We start from the raw sequence: 17,660 nt of genomic DNA, 5'->3' as shown, positions 1-17,660 counted from the left end.
TTTTTTAATGTTGAGTTTTAAACCAGCTTTTGCACTCTCCTCTTTCACCCTCAACAAGAGGCTCTTGAGATCCTCTTCGCTTTCTGCCATTAGGGTGGTATTGTCTGCATATTGGAGGTTGTTGATAATTCTCCCAGCAATCTTAATACCGACCTCTGATTCGTCCAACCCAGCGTTTCTCATGATGTACTCTGCATATAAGTTAAATAAGCAGGGTGACAATATGCAGCCTTGTCGTACTCCTTTCCCAATTTTGAACCACTCGGTTGTTCCATGTCTGGTTCTTACTGTTGCTTCTTGACCCTCGTACAGGTTTCTCAGGAGACAGGTAAGGTGGTCTGGTACTCCCATCACTTTAAGAATTTGCCACAATTTGTTGTGATCCACACAATCAAAGGCTTTAGCGTAGTCAATGAAGCAGAAATAGACGTTTTTCTGGAATTCTCTTGCTTTCTCCATGATGCAGCGAATGTTGGCGATTTGATCTCTAGTTCCTCTGCCTCTTCGAAACCCAGCTTGTACTTCCGGTAGTTCTCGGTTTGCATACTGCTGAAGCCTAGCTTGTAGGATTTTGAGCATCACCTCGCTGGCATGTGAAATGAGTGGATAGATAGGCAATACTTTTTCTCCCTCTCCCTTAATAATAGAACCCAGGTTAATCCTATGAAGCTGAATGGTGGGAAATTCAGGTCAGACAAAAGAAAGTACTTCTTCCCATACTGCACAGTTAAACAATGGAATTCACTGCCACAAGATGTAGTGATGGCTGCCAACTTGGATGGCATGAAAAGGGGATTAGAAAAATTCATGGAGGATAAGGCTATCAACAGCCATGGCTATATTCTGCCTTCAGTATTGGTCCCCAAAACAGTTACTGGGGATCATGAGTGGGACAGTGTGCTTTCCGTAGGCATCTGATTGGCCACTGTGGAAACAGAATGCTGGACTAGACAGGGCTTTCGTCTCAGCTTGCATGGCTCTTATTTTCTTAAGCACCAACTGAAAAGGGGTATTCCCGCATACCCTTCACACTGCTTCTTCTAAGATTATGCCTGCCATAACAGATGTGCGTGTCATTTTAACGTATGGTCTTTTTTTTTTTTTCCTATTGCTTTCCTTCATATGCAAATACAATCAGTTAAATTGACTAAAACTCATCTCATTAATTGACTAACATCTCCCTAATTAGATGACAGCCATAGTAATCCATGAGTTAACAGAAGGCATTTTCTATAGATTTGGGTGTATTGAAATGGGTGTGTGAATGTGATCTGTTTCAATCTGCTTTTCTGAGGTTACAGTTTTAATTTCTCTGTCTTGAGGTTAAGCTGGCCACTTCTGCATCATCCAAAAAAGAGATGACTAAAGAGGACAAAAGTTTATATAAAATTTGTATTTGCTAGCTTATATGCATGTATGCAAATTTAGAAATCATTAATACATTTAGAAACAGAAATCTCATCATATTGGGGAAGACTATGACAGGTGACCTGTGTGCCTGTTGATGGGCAACTTCAAGGCCCTTGCGCTTCCTTCTTATGGTTCTTGAAGTTTAAGCCAGACTTGGACAGGAAGCCCTTCAAATAGAGGATGCCTTCAGAGGATGCTCCTCTGACAGTCCTTCAATGAGGACTCCTCACTGTAAACTAGGGCACATGGCAGCTCTATTTGAGCCTTGCTTATTGGTTTTAGCCCTTGGGGACCATATGCTCTACATTATTTATTTATTACATAAATTTCACTTTTCTTCCATCATGGAACTCAAGATGGTTACATGGGATTCTCAGATGGTCTCCCGCCTAGGCACTGACCAGACCCAGACCTGGTTAGCTTTTACAAGGTGGCTGCCTCAGGCCATGTCCTGTCCTGGAACATATACACTTTAACTTGCTGTATGTGGCACACTGTACTGTAGAGGCTGAATTGCAGGTGCAGCTAAGGTAAACAAGCCTCCCTTTGTGGTAAGGTATCAGACTAGATTGATTTTGGGTCTATATTACTGACAGTACTCAGATCACCAATTCCATTCCAGCACTGAGGTTGGTTAAATTGAAGATGGATGAGTGTAAGTGTTGTGCTTCTTCTATAGACATGTGGAACTCTATGTTCCACAATCTAACAGGAGTGCCTTTTGTGCATCTCCTATGTTGAGTGGAATCCCACATTTGGAATCTGCTTTTCAAAGCTTACATCCCAAACACAGCTAAATGCACAAATTTAGAAAGTGCATACATAAGAGCATGCAGAGATTAATAAAACCAATCTGGAAGATGAAAGATCTTAAAAAAACAAAAACAAACCCCCACACAAATGGAATGTGGTCATTATGATGCTAGAGAGTTGATATTTTAAATTTTCCCTTGTAAAAATGAGCATACATGCTGAATCACACAGACCTAGCTGTAAAAAGCCAGGTTTGCATAAGTATACAGCAGGCTCTATAATCTCTAGAATGGAACAAGACTTGCTTCAAAAAATCCTGGTAAGATCAGTTTGTCACTTTCAATATTTTTAGTGGTAAATACACTGCTAAACAGACCTACGATGACTCTTTCTCAGGTAACCTGGTTCTTTCTTTTTTGGAGGCAGCATGGAGAGCAATTGCCATCCATTATATATAAATGAATATGTGCTGATGCTTTGCAAAGGACTCTGCACTTGAAAGAATGATTCATTACTTCCTCCCTATAAAACCTATTCATACTGCATTATATTACAGAGATAGATTTTTCCTTACCATATTCATAGACAGAGATTTATATTAAAAAAAAAAAACAGGGCTCTGTGGATGTGTTATAAAAATTAACAAAAGAGATCATTTTCCTAGGAGACTATCCATCTTTTACAGCATTTTTGTAAGAGAGGCCTGGAAGCATTAAGTGAATCAAGCAAAGAGAGTACCAGATGTTATCAGTCATAGTTTTAAGTATCTCTATAAGCTTTGCATTCCCTGCTCTGTCACTATGAAGTATACATTCTCTTCTAAAGAAGTCTAGTGTTTCCCTCCTTTAATAGAGCTACATTAGTTTAGTCTATGCAAGAATCCCATCAGTTATAAAGGGGGCAATTTACAAAAAGAGTGAATAGCGGATTCTGCTTCTCATTCTTGTTGACTGAGGGTGGATCTACATGGGGGATTTACTCCGGTGCTTCTGCACCTCACACGCTGGCATGACACATGATGTAACCTCCAATCTGCATCAATCCCAGGTTTTCATGTAAAAACTAAATTTTTGCAAAGTCGTTTTGTGACAGATTTTCCCATTACTCCAGCTTCAGTGCAGTTTGGGAATCTGTGTGACCTCAACTTGCGATAATGGCTTTGGCAGCTGGGGGAGCAGCACTGCGAGGAGGAAGGGGAAGCTGCACCAGCAAAGGGTGGACCCAAGGAGAGGAGTTGGTTTCACCTTTGATCATGTTTTGTTTTTTCCGAAATTAGCCTTACTCCTGAGAAAGTCAGCATGTTGCTGACTTTTCTTTTTTTTTAATCTCCCCTTCTGTGGAGGTATTCATATTCGCATAAAATTAATGGCCTAAAGGAACAACTAGCTGAAAACAGCCTGGATAAACATTGTCTACTCAGAAGAAGTAGCACTGGAGTAAATCCCCCGTGTAGATCCACCCTCAGTCAACAAATTGCACTTACTCAGCACAGGAGGGGAGAGAGGGGTGGGGAGTTGGGAATTGCTTTGCCTTTTGTTTTAAATCTCCAATTATTTGCTGCTTCAGACCTGTGCATAAGTTTAATGACTTTGAAAAAGAAAAAGGGAGCGCCCTGCCAGGCTCTTATCAGCCACTTATCTCTGTTCCCAACAGAGAGAGACAGATGTGTGCCTCTCGCCATGGAGTTTAGGCTCTGACAGCAGGGTGGGAGGGAACAATGGAGATGCTGTTCTGAGTGTTAATGTGGCTTCTCTGCTGATCTTGGCTATTTTGTGATCGGTGGGGTGGCGGTTGAAGAGCGGGGAGAGAGAAGATCCCTTTGCCTTTTCCTGCAGTCTCCTAATTCTCCCTCACATGTACACACAAACATGCCACCCCAAGAGTTTTGGCTGGATGATGCCAGGGCTGGCCACTTCCTGGTGTGGGGCTGATCTCTCAGTGAGCCCTAAGCTGGGCAGTGGAGGTCAGTAGTGGCAACCAGGAGCTGCATGTTCTCTGGATTGAGGGTGGGTGCCGCTTCTAAGATGCCATGGTGCTTTGGGGCTTGGAATAGGCTGGGTCAACCTTGGTACTCTGGAGGGAGGGAGAGGGAAGGAAAGAAATAATAGTTTCTCCTGACATTGGCCCGGTGACAGCTGTTTTCCCCCAGGCAGACGTTGCATTAGCTGGCAACATATGCCATGGGAGGAATCTGAAATGATGAAAATCCGGTTTTAAACAGAGTCGTCTCAGAAAGCATCTCCGTGTAGATGGGGCCCAATATTTTTAGGGCTTAACTACATCTTACGTTAATTGCATGGCTAGCAGGCACATTAGGTTTTAAAAAATGTAATCCTAAGTGTGTGTATGTGTGGTGGTGGTGGTGGTGGTGGTGAAGATAAATGTTCATTGGGATTGCAGCATGCAAGGAGGGGAGGTTTAACCCTTCCCATCTCAGCCACCACCCCACTGCAAATCATTCCCCCTCCTGTGGTCCTTCAGTTAACCCTAGAGAAAAAGCTCCCACTGGCACCAATGGGAGGGTTTTTTTCTTCTAAGGTTAACTGGGGGCATTTTTGTTAGGATTATGGTTTGGGACGGAAAGAATCAAGTCTGCCCTCTTCATAAAAATGGGGACCCTCCACACCTAGGATTAAATATTGTGATGTGGTTGCTAGCCATGCAATCAATATAGACCCTTAATCCATCTATCTCAGTATTGCCAACACTGACTGGGAGTAGCCCTCCAGGGTTTCAGGCAGGATTCTTTCCTAGCCCTACCTGGAGATGCATAGTTAGGCCCTCAGAACTCAACTAAGGGGGAAAGCCATAGCTAAGTGGCAGAAGACAAGTTTTGCCTGAGGACAGTTCCAGGTTCAATCCAGGTAGAGCTAGGAAAGAATCCTGCCTGAAAATCTGGAGAGCTACTGCCAGTCAGTGTCAACAATACTGAGCTAGATGGATTAAGAAGGCAGCTTCCTATGTTTTCTTGCAAATGTACAGCACGCACTCCCATGGTCTGTATCACATCTGTTTTGATGACTTCTCAAAATCAGGTCAGAGAAAACATGACAACCACAACTTGACGAAAACCATAATTAAAAAACAAAAAACCTTATCACTACAGGAAAAAAAGATGTGGAGAAGATCTCTTCAAAGCAGGCTAAAGCAAACAAAGAAAAGATGGTGATGACCACTCACTTAGATGCCTTTTGAAAGCATTCAAGGAATACATAAGGGAGAACGAGTCTATCAGTTGCTGTCAGCCACTGAACCCCCATGTTCAGGGGCAGTAGATCTCTGAATATCAGATGCTGGAGAGAAATAACAAAAGACTCACCACCATCATACAGTGCTCATATAGGCACATATAGCTAGCTTTTGTTAGAAACAGAATGTTAGACTAGATTAGCTTTCCCAATGTGCTGTCCGCCAAACGTTTTGCTTCACAATTCCCATCATCCTTGATCTTTGGCCATGCTAGTGGGTGCTGATGGGAGTTGTAGTCCAAAACATCTGGAGGGCACCAGATTGGGGGAAACTGGACTAGATTGAACTCTGATGCCATTACTTCTCAGAAATTAAGCTGCCCCACCTCTTTTACCTGCATAATGTGAAACCAGATAATCTAGTTCTTCTTCACATAAATCTACGCCTGTTCCCCAGCAGCAGCCCCCCCCCCCCGCCCCACAGGTGGCCTAGGGTTGGCCCTACCATTAGGCAGAGGTAGTTGCTTCAGGCAGCAGATGCTGGGATGTGGGGAGTGGTGGCAAGGTGTTGAAGGGCAAAGCTATGTGTACCATGTGTCCTGCCCTGCACATCCCAAGCTAGCCTAATGCCCTCAGGTGCATTAGAGGACCCATTGTCAGCGCTGAGGTAAAATTCAGCTGCTGGCCTAGACCAGTCAGCTTCTGTATATGGAAAGGGGGGAGGGATGCCCCCCACCCCCAATTGTCCTTGACCTCAGGCAGTAAAATGTCTTGGGATGCCCCCCACCCCAATTTCTTCCACAAAAGAACTGTGGAGTTTTCTCCACAATTCTGGGCCTCTCAATACGTTTACATTATTTGCCGGCTGCTGCCTAATGCTATATTGTGCTAGAAATCTGTTTTAAACATCAGGTCTGAATGAAAGGAGAGAATTTCCCCCCTATATACAGACATACAAAAACACTTCAGGTCCCCGTCCCCCCCGCCCATTCCTCTTTCTGTTTCGACCTCCCTTCCTGTCCTCTCCCTGATGCTGTTCTTGGCAAGGCTTCCCTGCCACAAGTGCATTACAATATAAGATTGTATTCTGTTGAGTTGTGTGAGAAAGCTGCCGCTGACATTACTCTTCCCTTTGGAAATCTGTCGCTGAGCAACTTCCCAATTACAATAGTATAGTTTTGTGATGTTAAACATTAATTTAATAAAATGAACATTTCTAAAGATAACAAAGAGTCTTGTGGCACCTTAAAAGGCTATAGTCCACAAAGGTTTATGCCATAATAAATTTGTTAATCTTTAAGGTGCCACAAGACTCTTGTTGGTTTTGCTGCAATAGACTGACACGGCTACCCCTTTGGAAATTTCTAAAGGTGTATTTCTGAAGACATTTACTAATGAGGCTGGTTTTTTAAAATGCTATATTCTAAAATAGTGACAGTAGGGGATGAGAGAAGGCTACTTTTGTGGAGAAACCAATTAGCTGTATCGGGGCAGGCATAAAGTAAATTATAGCCCACCAGTGGACTGCTGGCCAATTTCTGGCCTAGTGCTGGGACTCTTGCAAATCATGGTGGACTAGAACTTGGTCTGATCCAGTGAGTTGCTTCTCATGTTCATAAGCAAGCACACATACCTAGGAACCGGTAACACAGATTACTTACACTATACAGCACTATCTATACATATCTACTCAAAAGTAAGTCCTATTGACTGCAATGGGGCTTTCTCCTAGGTAACAGGATATAGGATTGCAGCCTTAACTGTTCAGAGATTCTTCATGTGCACTCTTGCTTTGTAAATTAAAAAAAAAAATGTCTGTGGACCATAGGGATTCTAGTAAAAGATAATGTAAACCTGAATTCAGCCTGCCCTGGAAGTATATCATTCCTCAAGGATGAAATTATACACAATCACACTGTATAAATCTTTTAAAATTTAATTGATTTAGCCATCAACATTCCATTTGCTAGCAGTGATCATTTGTTGAACTTACCACAGATCCACTAACAACTGCAGTCTACAGGGACACTACTTCCTGTACATTTTGCCATTTCTCTATCCTGGTCCTACAGTCACTGACATGCTACTCAGTAGCATGTTCCAGAGTTACCTGTCATAACAAAAGCAGTACTATGTATTGAAGATTTTTAGACTGTACACACGCAATCAGACCTCTTGTTAAAGTTAAACCTTGAGCAATTTAATTGCATTAATTCACCCGAGAGTTGACATTTTGGGCAGCTGTAAACTATCTGTGCAAGAGTCCTATTTCTTTTCTTCTAAAACCCATCAGCAGTTCATTTTTGTTCATCATGACATTGGCAAAGTACATGTATCTTTATCATTCAGTATTCAGAAATAAATGTGAATGGTGTGAAATTTAAATAGGAGGCAATGCAGCCTCTGCCTAAATGGGAAACCAAGATTCATTAATTTAAATAGCCCAATTCAATTAACTTCTTTCATTACATTTCTAGCCCATCCCACCTTGAAAGCTTATAGGCAAAGTTAAAATTCAGGCATACACTATCCAGTCAAAATCAACTTAAAAGGAATGAGATCAAGGACTAATCCACCATTCCTACACCCACTAAACTTGGGCTGCTAAACTGCAGCCTTAGGGTAGTATTCAATGGTGATGCAACACTAGTGTAACATCATTAGCATTTGGTAGCGCAAAGGGAAAAAGCAGCGATTTGCTGCCAAAATTTGCTTTACAATGTCATAAGCGCTAGAGCTGCAGTTCTTACATTATATTGGTAAAATACTCAAATTTTCACAACTTTGTCTATACTTTAGATTGAAATGGCATTGTTGGGGAGTTCTTGTTTCATTATCCAGTTTTCCTACTTGTTGTGGGAGGACTCAACCTCTATGTGCCAACTCTGGTTGTCTGCTACCTGTCTCTGGTAAATAAGCTCCTCTCCCACCCCTATTTTGGAGATCTTGTGACGTTGCCTTTTAATTTATAAATTAGCATAAGCTACAAGTTACCATACTTCAGGTATCAGTCCCTCATCCCCACTCCCGGCCCGGCTCTAGATGTAAAATCTGAGTTGGGAGCAGATTCATTCATTCCTTACCATACATAGATGTAAATGCACAGATGAACACTAAGGAAGAACAGATACCATAGAGCAAGTATGCTTTTTCTAGCATATCTAGCTGAAGCAACTAACACTCTGTTTTTAAATCAGGGTAGGATAGACTTTCCCAAAATAAATGTAACATGTAGCAGGCAGAAACTATCCTTCTGCTGCCATGAGGATAGAGGGCTGAGGCAGCCATTCTTGGGGTGTTGAAAATACACAAACAGATCCATATTTTCATCTGTGAAATATTACAGGGTGTACAGTTCACAATACATTTCTTTTTCTTGCTGTTGAGCTCTCTCCTACGGGCCTGCGTTGCTTAATTATTTCTTTAAACAAGCACAAGGTTTTTAGTGATTGGTCTGAGAAGAAATCTTATGCTGTTCCTCTTTCTCAGCCCATCTAGATCTTTGTGAAAGCCTTTTCCTTCCTTTTTATTTTTATAGTTTTAAATTAATGTTTTAACGTTTCAACCAAGTCTAGGGATCACTCCATAAGCACAATGAAATGAACAGAGATTTTCCCCCTCAGTTGCCACTTAAGAGCATTATTAGGTATTAATTTGTGACAGTAGCAAGAACATAATTTTATAAACAAATAAGTTTATATCAGTAAACAATTCATTAGCTAAACACACAACTTATCTGTGCCAAGGGCACAATAGGAATGCACAACTGCAGTTGTTGATCGAGCTCTAGTTGCTTATAATTATGTGCGACTACTTGTACCATCCCCTTCATGGATCACTGCCTTGTTGTGGTGAAGGGGCTTGCATAACTCAGTGAAGCCATAAGCTATGCCGTGCAGGGCCACCCAAGACGGACAGGTCATGGCAGAGAGTTCTGACAAAATGTGGTCCACTGGAGAAGGAAATGGAACCCAGTATTCTTGCCAAGAAAACCCCATGGAACGTATCACAAGGCTAACAGATATGACGCCGGAAGATGAGCCCCTCAGGTCGGAAGGTGTACAATATACTACTGGGGAAGAGCAGAGGGAATTTCCAAGTAGCACCGGAAAGAGTGAAGCGGCTGGGCCAAAGCCGAAAGGACACTCAGCTGTGGATGTGTCTGGTGGTGAACAGAAAGTCCGATGCTGTAAAGAACAATATTGTTTAGGAACCTGGAATGTAAGATCAATGAATGAAGGTAAACTGGAGGTGGTCAAACATGAGATGGCAAGATTGAACATCGACATCTTGGGAATCAGCGAACTAAAATGAGATGGATAGATAGTATCACCGATGCAATGAATATGAACTTGAGCACACTCCAGGAGAGAGTGGAGGACAGGAAGGCCTGGCGTGCTATGGTCCATGGGGTCACGAAGAGTCGGACACGACTTAACGACTGAACAACAACTTGTACCAGGTTGAGGATGTGCATCTAAAAGTTTTAGAGAGGAAAGACATCTACATGTTCATTGAAATGCACATCCAATTTACACCCATGGATGCAGATCTGAATACAGAAGTCATCGGTTTGCACTGCTTCACTTTCAATTGGATGAGCATTCAGTTATGCATCCACATTCTGGCACAGGTAGTAACATGTTAATAAGCATGTTGACACCTGGACTGAGGCAGAAATATTTTATAAGACTGCTTGGCTGAGGGCAAAAAGGCATAAGAAAGAGCTCCAAAAGGATCTCTCCAAACTGGGTGAACAGACATTAAAATAGCAACTGCAACCCAACGTAAGTGTAAAGTGATGCATACTGGTGTAAAAAACAACAACACTTAACTACATATATACTCTGATGGGTCTGAACTGGTAGTGACTGACCAGGGAAGGAACCTTGGGTTGCCGTAGGTACCTTAATGAAATCACTCACATGTTAGAGATAATTAGGAATGGAATAGAAAATAAAACTGCCAATATCTTAAAAAAAATCTATAGTGCGACTACACTTGGAATACTGTGTACAGTTTTATATAAAAAAAAGGCGAGTAAGGGAGGTGTATGGAATCATGCATGGTGTGGACAAATGGATATATAACTTTTCATCCCTCTCATAGTTAAAACTATGAATTTCACTATCAGCAGATGTAGTGATGGCCACCAACTTGGATGGCTTTAAAAGGGGACAAATCCCCTGGAGGATAAGGGTATCAGTGGCTACTAGTCACGATGGATATATGCTACTTCCAGGATATTCTGTGTGAACAGAATGCTGGACTAGATGGACAACCACCCTGTTATAAAAATGTATGCAAGAGAATGCAGACACCCCTCATATTTTAAGTTTTCTTTGTAGTCTATTGGAAAAATGATAGCAATTCTAGAAAGATATTTTTTCAAGGAAGGTAAATATTTCCAGTGGCCCAAAATGTGTAAAGAAATCATTTGGAAGTTTTAAGATTAAGCTCTTGCACATCCATACTTTGACATCTAAAAATGTGTCCAACTAAACTTCCTAAATCAGGATTTTTTTTTCAAAACTCATACTGGGAATTAACATATTAGAAACAGATATTATATTTCCAAACCAAAACCTAAGCTTATCTCCTTTATTCTATAATCTGTCCCCCTCTAAATTACAAAAACATAGATCCAATGAAGAATGTTAAGAGTATGAAAAGTCAAAATGTAACACTTCATTATGAACAGAAACTCTTGAAACCTTGCCAAAGATTAATTTATAAGGATTTAGTTTTATCAATATATAAATAGAAACAAAATGGTCTTTGCATTCATTAATTTGGCAGCTTCTAGGTAACTACAATCCCATGATTCACTCTATACTCAAATATAATTCAATTCAAACTGCAGGAAAGTAACTAAGACACACAGGAGAAAAGGCTGCGAGTTCTAACATAGAACTTACACCGTAGGCAAAATCCAACACTGAGAGCAGATTTCGTAGTGCTTACATAATGGGACTTTCCCCTCCTCTTCCGCTGCAACCCCCACGCCCTCCCAAAATTTGCCCCAGAGGATCGCCCAACCATCCAAAACAGATTTTTGAGGGTGTGGGGGTCTGCAGGGGAAAGAGAGAATTGCCCCCTCTCTGTTCCGCTGATGGAAGCTGTTCTGCCAGCAGGAGAGGCTAACTGGATACAACCCATTATATTTTATTACATGAATAATGACGTAAAACCAGTTTTATAGAAAAAGAGACACTTTAAAGAGATACTGTGTCTCAAATTATTTTTCCAAAGCAGCAAGAACTCCTTCCAGTACTTGCGTCAACATTAACACACTCAATATAAATGGTACAAGTCTGTGCAGCAAATTTTACAGAATTCTGCTTTTTCTAATGAAGATCTATTTACATATTTGGAATTAAACATCATTCTTCATGTTGAGCTTTATACATATATTCATACTTTAAATCTCCATCCAAATCTCTGTGTATAAGCAATTATCTCTTAAATATACATCTTGAACCATTACAGTATTGCATACTTCAACCATATTTACACTATGAATTTACAAATGAGATATCAGGTTTCCTACTAGTGGTCAGTCACTAAATGTGGCAATGAAGAAAACTGAAAAATGTCCGTGAACTATTTAATGCTGGTAGATTTGAAATTTTCATTGTCCCAAGTAGCTACTGGAGCTAGGAACTCCAATTGAGGTGTCACCGAGAAATAAAATTTCAGAGGTATTGATATTCTTGCACACTAAATACTGCAACTAACAACTTTTACAGAACTTCAACAAAAACATCCTCTTTCACTGACGTCGGTTATGCCAATAACAGAAAGGTATGTGTGTGCACACGGCAAGGACGTGAGTACTAACACACTTCCTAGCACATCTGTTTAAGTTCACTGGGCTTTGGCTGACATAGACTATTTCTTGATCACCCAGAGTCAACATTCCTGTGATTCTGCTGCCTCCAGCATACTCAGAAAAATGACTTGGACCCCTGATGCCATTTGCTTTGAAGCCTCATACTTGTTCAACTCCTTATCTCTTCACAACATCATGTTGCAGTGCAACCCATACTGACTCAAATCAGAGAGGATACTTAATAGCATAAAAACATTCTAGACCAATACTACCTTGGATAATATGAAATTGTCCTGTCCCATCTGCCCAGTTAATGAAGGAAGACTGCTCCGGACTGAAGTGCCAAGGTAGGATCACAATCTGATTTGCTGCAAGGACTGGGAACATATGACTCCCAGGCTCCCCCAGCACAAACAGCAGAGTGTAATTATTTTCCCATCATTCCAGACTCCAGAAGGCATGGGCTAGAACTGCTTAAATGATACTTAAATGGACCAGCTGTATCCCACAGGTTGTCTATTGCCGATCCCCATTGCACTGGATTCCTAATGTGCTTACAGCCTTTTCTGGAGAAGTTGTGTCCGTTTTATATAAAGAGACCCTAAAATAATATCCCACCTAAAGTTACAGTTCAGACATCTTTGCCAAAGAAAGAAACCGCATATGTGGTCAAACTGACAGTGTTGGGTTAAAATGGATGCTGCATGACCGCAAGGCCTTGACTAAATCTGTTAAACCTCTAACCTTAATTTTTGTTATTTCACATGCAGATTGGCTTTATCCTTTTGAAAGTTGACTCAGCAAACTAAATATAACAAGGGCTATTTTTCCTGTGATGGCTACAGAATCCAAAAAGCAATGGATTAGTCCAGAAATGCACTTTTAAAATTGGCAGGGAGAGGGACGCAAACAACTTCAGAACAACTGAAAATGAACAACTTTTTACAAAAGGCCTCTTGGTGATATCTTATACAAATGCAGTGTTCTGTTTTTCCTTAAGGTGCTGCTGTCGTGACTGACTCAGAATTGTCTATTGCTTTAACAGGTCTTTTAGTACTGCACCAGCACTAGCATCAGGTGATACTGGCAATGGTGTGAAAGTGGGCAAGGCATCAGAAATGGGTTTCATAAGCAGATGACCCGATCCACCAGTTCCAAGATTAGCTGGGGTGATGAGCGGGACTGCTGCTGATCGAGGCGCAAGGAATGGATTTGCATCTGATCTTCTACTGGTTCCTGAGCCTGTTGCATCTGACAGAAAATAAAGTAGTAGTTAAAATATTGCCTAACCCTGCATTTCCTTAAATAAGATAGCTCTCTAAGCAAGCCTTCACCAGAGAATGAACCTCAATAATTTGGCTCCAGTTTTACAGCATTTAAGTTGCTCTTCTCTTTGACCAACAGCAACACCCAAACTCGAACCTCTCCAAGGATGCAACGATGACGACTGTACATGTGACTATTTGTAAGAATCATTTTTTTTATAACAACAGTGAATATACATATACATACATACAGTGGCTAGTATATCCAAGCCTGCCTGCATGCCAGCTAGCGCAACAGGAAGCTAGCAGCTGTAAAAGCAACCCGAAACGAGTGGAAACACTCATTTCCAGAATGGGGCAGGACAGTGGAGCCTGCAGAAGGAAGCTCCACTGACCTGTCCCTATCAGGAAACAAGCACTTCTGCTTGGTTCCATGGTTGCTTTTAGAACCACTTGATCCCTGTTAGGCAAGTGCTGGGTCCCACTTGTGCAACAGATCAAGTGGGAGCACAGCAGCAGTATTGGATTCTAGGCACAATGTGTGTGTATATTTACAGCCAAATCACAGCATAATGATGTGCAATTTTTCCATTGTTTCACATTTCTTAAAAACATGACCCCATATGGTAAGAAAGAGCCACACAAAATTTGGCAAGAGACTGAATAAACTACAGAAGACTCATGGGGGAAGTCTTCACCTTGTGATAACTTTTCACTGTAGAAATTGATTGTATATTCTTGGTCAGAGAGAGAGTGGAGCAGGCAGGAAAGGGTTATCTCTCACTTCCATGGAAGGCAGGGCCAATCAGACTTGTTGCCACACAGAAGGGGAGGAACCCTTCTCAGTCTTGGCTCTGCCTTCATCATAAGCGCATGGTTGATTGTTTGCTCCTGAGTTAGACTTGGAGCAGTGACATCTATCTTTTCTGTTCTTTCCGTCAGTTCTTAGATAAGGCAGTAGGGTTAATTTTTTTAATTGTGTTTGGTTGTCCTTCACAGGGTTAAGTGGGAGTCTTTTTCTTATCTTCCCTGTGGTTTTTTCCTCCGTCACTTCAGTCAACTGCCATTTTAAAAAAAAGTGAGGAGAGCTTGTTGTGGCCCTGAAAGAAAAACAGCCATGCATAAAGGGAAGTGCTAAAAGTTCCGTGGTTTCACCCGGATGAGCAGCACAATGAAGAAATTTACTTCATTGTGCTTTTGCTAGAAGTCCCATGGTTTCACCTGGGCAAGCAGCACAAGCAAGAAATTTACCACAGAGCACTTTTGCTAGAAGTCCTGTGGTTTCACCCAGATGAGCAGCTCAACCAAGAAATTTACCTCAGAGCACTCTTTCCCTCAATCCACACCGTTTCATGGGCCTGGTAAGCACAAAGAAGCAACCATTCTTTTCTCCCCTTCTTTCAGGTGGGGGCAGGAGGGTGCAGTAAAAGCGGAGGCACTATTAAGCAGCTCTTTTTCCCTGCCCTTTCAGATAGGAACAGAGCAAGCACAGTGAGGGCGTCATAGTCATTGGGAAGATATTATCATAGAATAGTAGGGTTGGAAGGGGCCTATAAGACCATCGAGTCCAACCCCCTGCTCTCCACTCATTTCCATACGGAGAACTTTCCTTTGTGCTGAAGGCCCTCACTGATCCTCCTTTTGAGCCTCTTTGCTCAACCCCTATTAAAGAACTCGCATAGAAAATGTTTTTTCTTGTTGTATTGGCATCTGCCAGGTGATTAGGTGAGCTAAGGGCCCTGTCTGTTCATCAGAATCTATGCACGTTCCAACCAAATAGAGAAGAATTACGGATAGACCCAGGATTCATCCCTAAGGTGACTTCCTTATTCCATAGGAGTCAGGAAATCATCCTACCTGAATTTTGCCCTATTCCTACTCATCCTAGAGAGAAACAGTGGAATAAATCAGATGTGCGTAGAACTCTGTGGATTTACCTTAAATGCACGTAGGAAACTAGAAAGTCAGATTCTGTGTTTGTCTCCTATAAAAAGGGGGATGAAAGAAGGAAAGTTCCTAGATCCACCATTAGTAGGCAGGGAAGAGAGTGCATTGCTTTAGCTTACTCAGCTCAGTCCAAGTCTCTCTCTCCCCCCCACCCGCCAGGAATGTCTGCTCAGTCGGTGCTCAGTGCAGCAACCTTTGCAGCACTAGTCTCTGGCACCACTGGAAGATATTATTGAGCGGCCACATGGACTTATCCCTCCATGTTCATGCACCACTATAAACTTGATAAGTACGTCTCACTGAAGCATCATTGGGCGCATGTCCTGCACCAAGTTCTGTAGTATATGCCGTTGACCCACCCATGAAAGGATACTGCTTTGGGACATCCCTTTGCTGCCTGCTCTGCTCCCTCGCTGACCGAGAACAGAAAGTTGGACTTACCATGAAGTGGTGTTCTGGTCAGCGAAGAATGGAACAGGCAGCCCCACCCAGGTTTGTTATGCATACAATGCTGGTTGCAAGGGGTGCGTTCACATTTGCGTGGTGCCCCATAGTTACTCAGCTGGACAGTCCTCTAATTTTCTCGCTCTTCAAAGTTGTTGGTTAATTTTGTCAGTTAAAGTTTGACACGTTTTTTCCCTAAACTGAGGCAAGCCTGAAAACTGACAGGGGTTCCTCCACTTTGGGGTGACAAGAAGTTGGCTTGATTGGCCCTGCCTTCCATGAAGGGGAAAGAAAACCCTTTCCTGCCTGCTCCATCCCTCGCTGACCAGAACACCATTTCACGATAAGTCCAACTTTCCGATCACATCTAGTTTAGTACTGCTCTAAGTCCTGATGGAAGCTGTCCATTCTACCAAAGTCTAGTATCAAATCCTCCCAAATGCCTATTTTAACATTATGACATTGATGGAAAATTCAGTATAAAATGATGTAGATAGCCAATGGCCTGGTTTGCCTTCCCGCAGACCGCCTCCACCTAAATATACCCACCGAACCTTTAAGATCTTCAGATGAGGCCTTACTGGTCATTCCATGACCAACAGAACATTACCATGTAATATCTTGATGGTGGGCCTTCTCGGTGCCAGCACCCACCCTCTGGAAAACCCTCCCTCATGTAGTTCAGGAGGCAGAAAATGTGAAAGGTTTTGAATGAGAAAACAAACCATGGTCATGCATCTTATCTTACCTTATTGTTTTCTATCATAAATATAAATGGAAGCTGTACAGTTGAGTTTGAACTAATGACCTCATTTTCAACTTTTAAATTAATATTTGAAAGTAGCAGTTGGTGCTTCCCACAGTTTACATTGTAACGGATTCCTGGTTTGTTGTTATGTGGTTTAAAATAAACTCTAGCTTGCTAAATGAGCCACACACATAATCCAGGATTTGAAGTCTAGCAATTGACTACTATTTATTCTAAACCACAGTTCCTGGTTCATATGTAATGACAAGTCAGTAATCTGCTAAAGTGAAACTAAATTCTGGTTTATTCCTCCTCCTGGTCACATATGAGAAGGAGGCAGGAGTGCTTTACCCTGGTGCTTTATTCCTGCTTGTGCATGTAATTCTAGATTATTGTTTAGCATTATGTGTAAATGTGTCCAATATGTTTTCTTCCCACCCTGGAACAATCTCACCATAGCCTCTTTCAGCGACACGGGGACCAAACAGTTCCTCGAGGGGGCATTTACCACCTCTACCATCCACCATATGTTTTTTACAGCCAGACACTACCTTTCCTTTGCACTTTGAGGCACCCACATGCAAATTTCACACAAACAGTGGTGTAGCAGTCTCTTGAAAAGCAGTCACCTAAAACATTCTGCAGTGGTATAGTGAACAATCACCAAATCAGTGTGGCAAGATGCTGCACACAAACAACTTGTGACATGGGGAAGCATCCATGCCATTGCAATTCACTACTAGATCTTCCCTCCACAAGAATGTGAACAGAAACTTAGTTTCTTTTAAAAACAAAAGTGAGTCTCTAAGGAGTTAATAAATACCATGGCCACAAATAAATCTTTCCTTCACTGAGGGTGACCTGGTAACTATGTATTTATGTCTGTTAATCTATTCTAAATATTAAAAAATCTTACATACCCAAACAATTAAGGGATATAGAATTCATGTCTGGTTCTATAGGGCAACAATCCAGTTCCTGAATGGACAAAGTCCCTTCGAACTTTTTGTTCAGACAAGAAAACTGGGTGCTTGCCAAACAAAATAGGGCACTTTCACTATTATACCACAAGT

At 41.8% G+C, this 17,660-nt stretch overlaps 1 protein-coding gene across 2 annotated transcripts in view; it reads right to left on the bottom strand.

Moving 5' to 3' along the window:
• Nucleotides 1-7,273: 7,273 nt before the first annotated feature.
• Nucleotides 7,274-17,660, bottom strand: part of TRIP11 (thyroid hormone receptor interactor 11) — a 69,211-nt gene continuing 58,824 nt past the window's right edge. For both annotated transcript variants that reach the window (XM_084840579.1, XM_084840589.1), the window contains one exon: nt 7,274-13,434. In XM_084840579.1, the coding sequence (XP_084696705.1) occupies nt 13,214-13,434 (221 nt within the window). In that variant the 3' untranslated portion in view covers nt 7,274-13,213. The remainder of the gene's footprint in view (nt 13,435-17,660) is intronic.

The sequence above is a fragment of the Heloderma suspectum genome, chromosome 1, assembly GCF_057233095.1.
Source record: "Heloderma suspectum isolate Gila_16-S chromosome 1, 16-S_ref, whole genome shotgun sequence".
In the NCBI taxonomy this organism is placed as follows: Eukaryota; Metazoa; Chordata; class Lepidosauria; order Squamata; family Helodermatidae; genus Heloderma; species Heloderma suspectum.
This window is presented reverse-complemented; position numbering and strand designations above follow the sequence as displayed.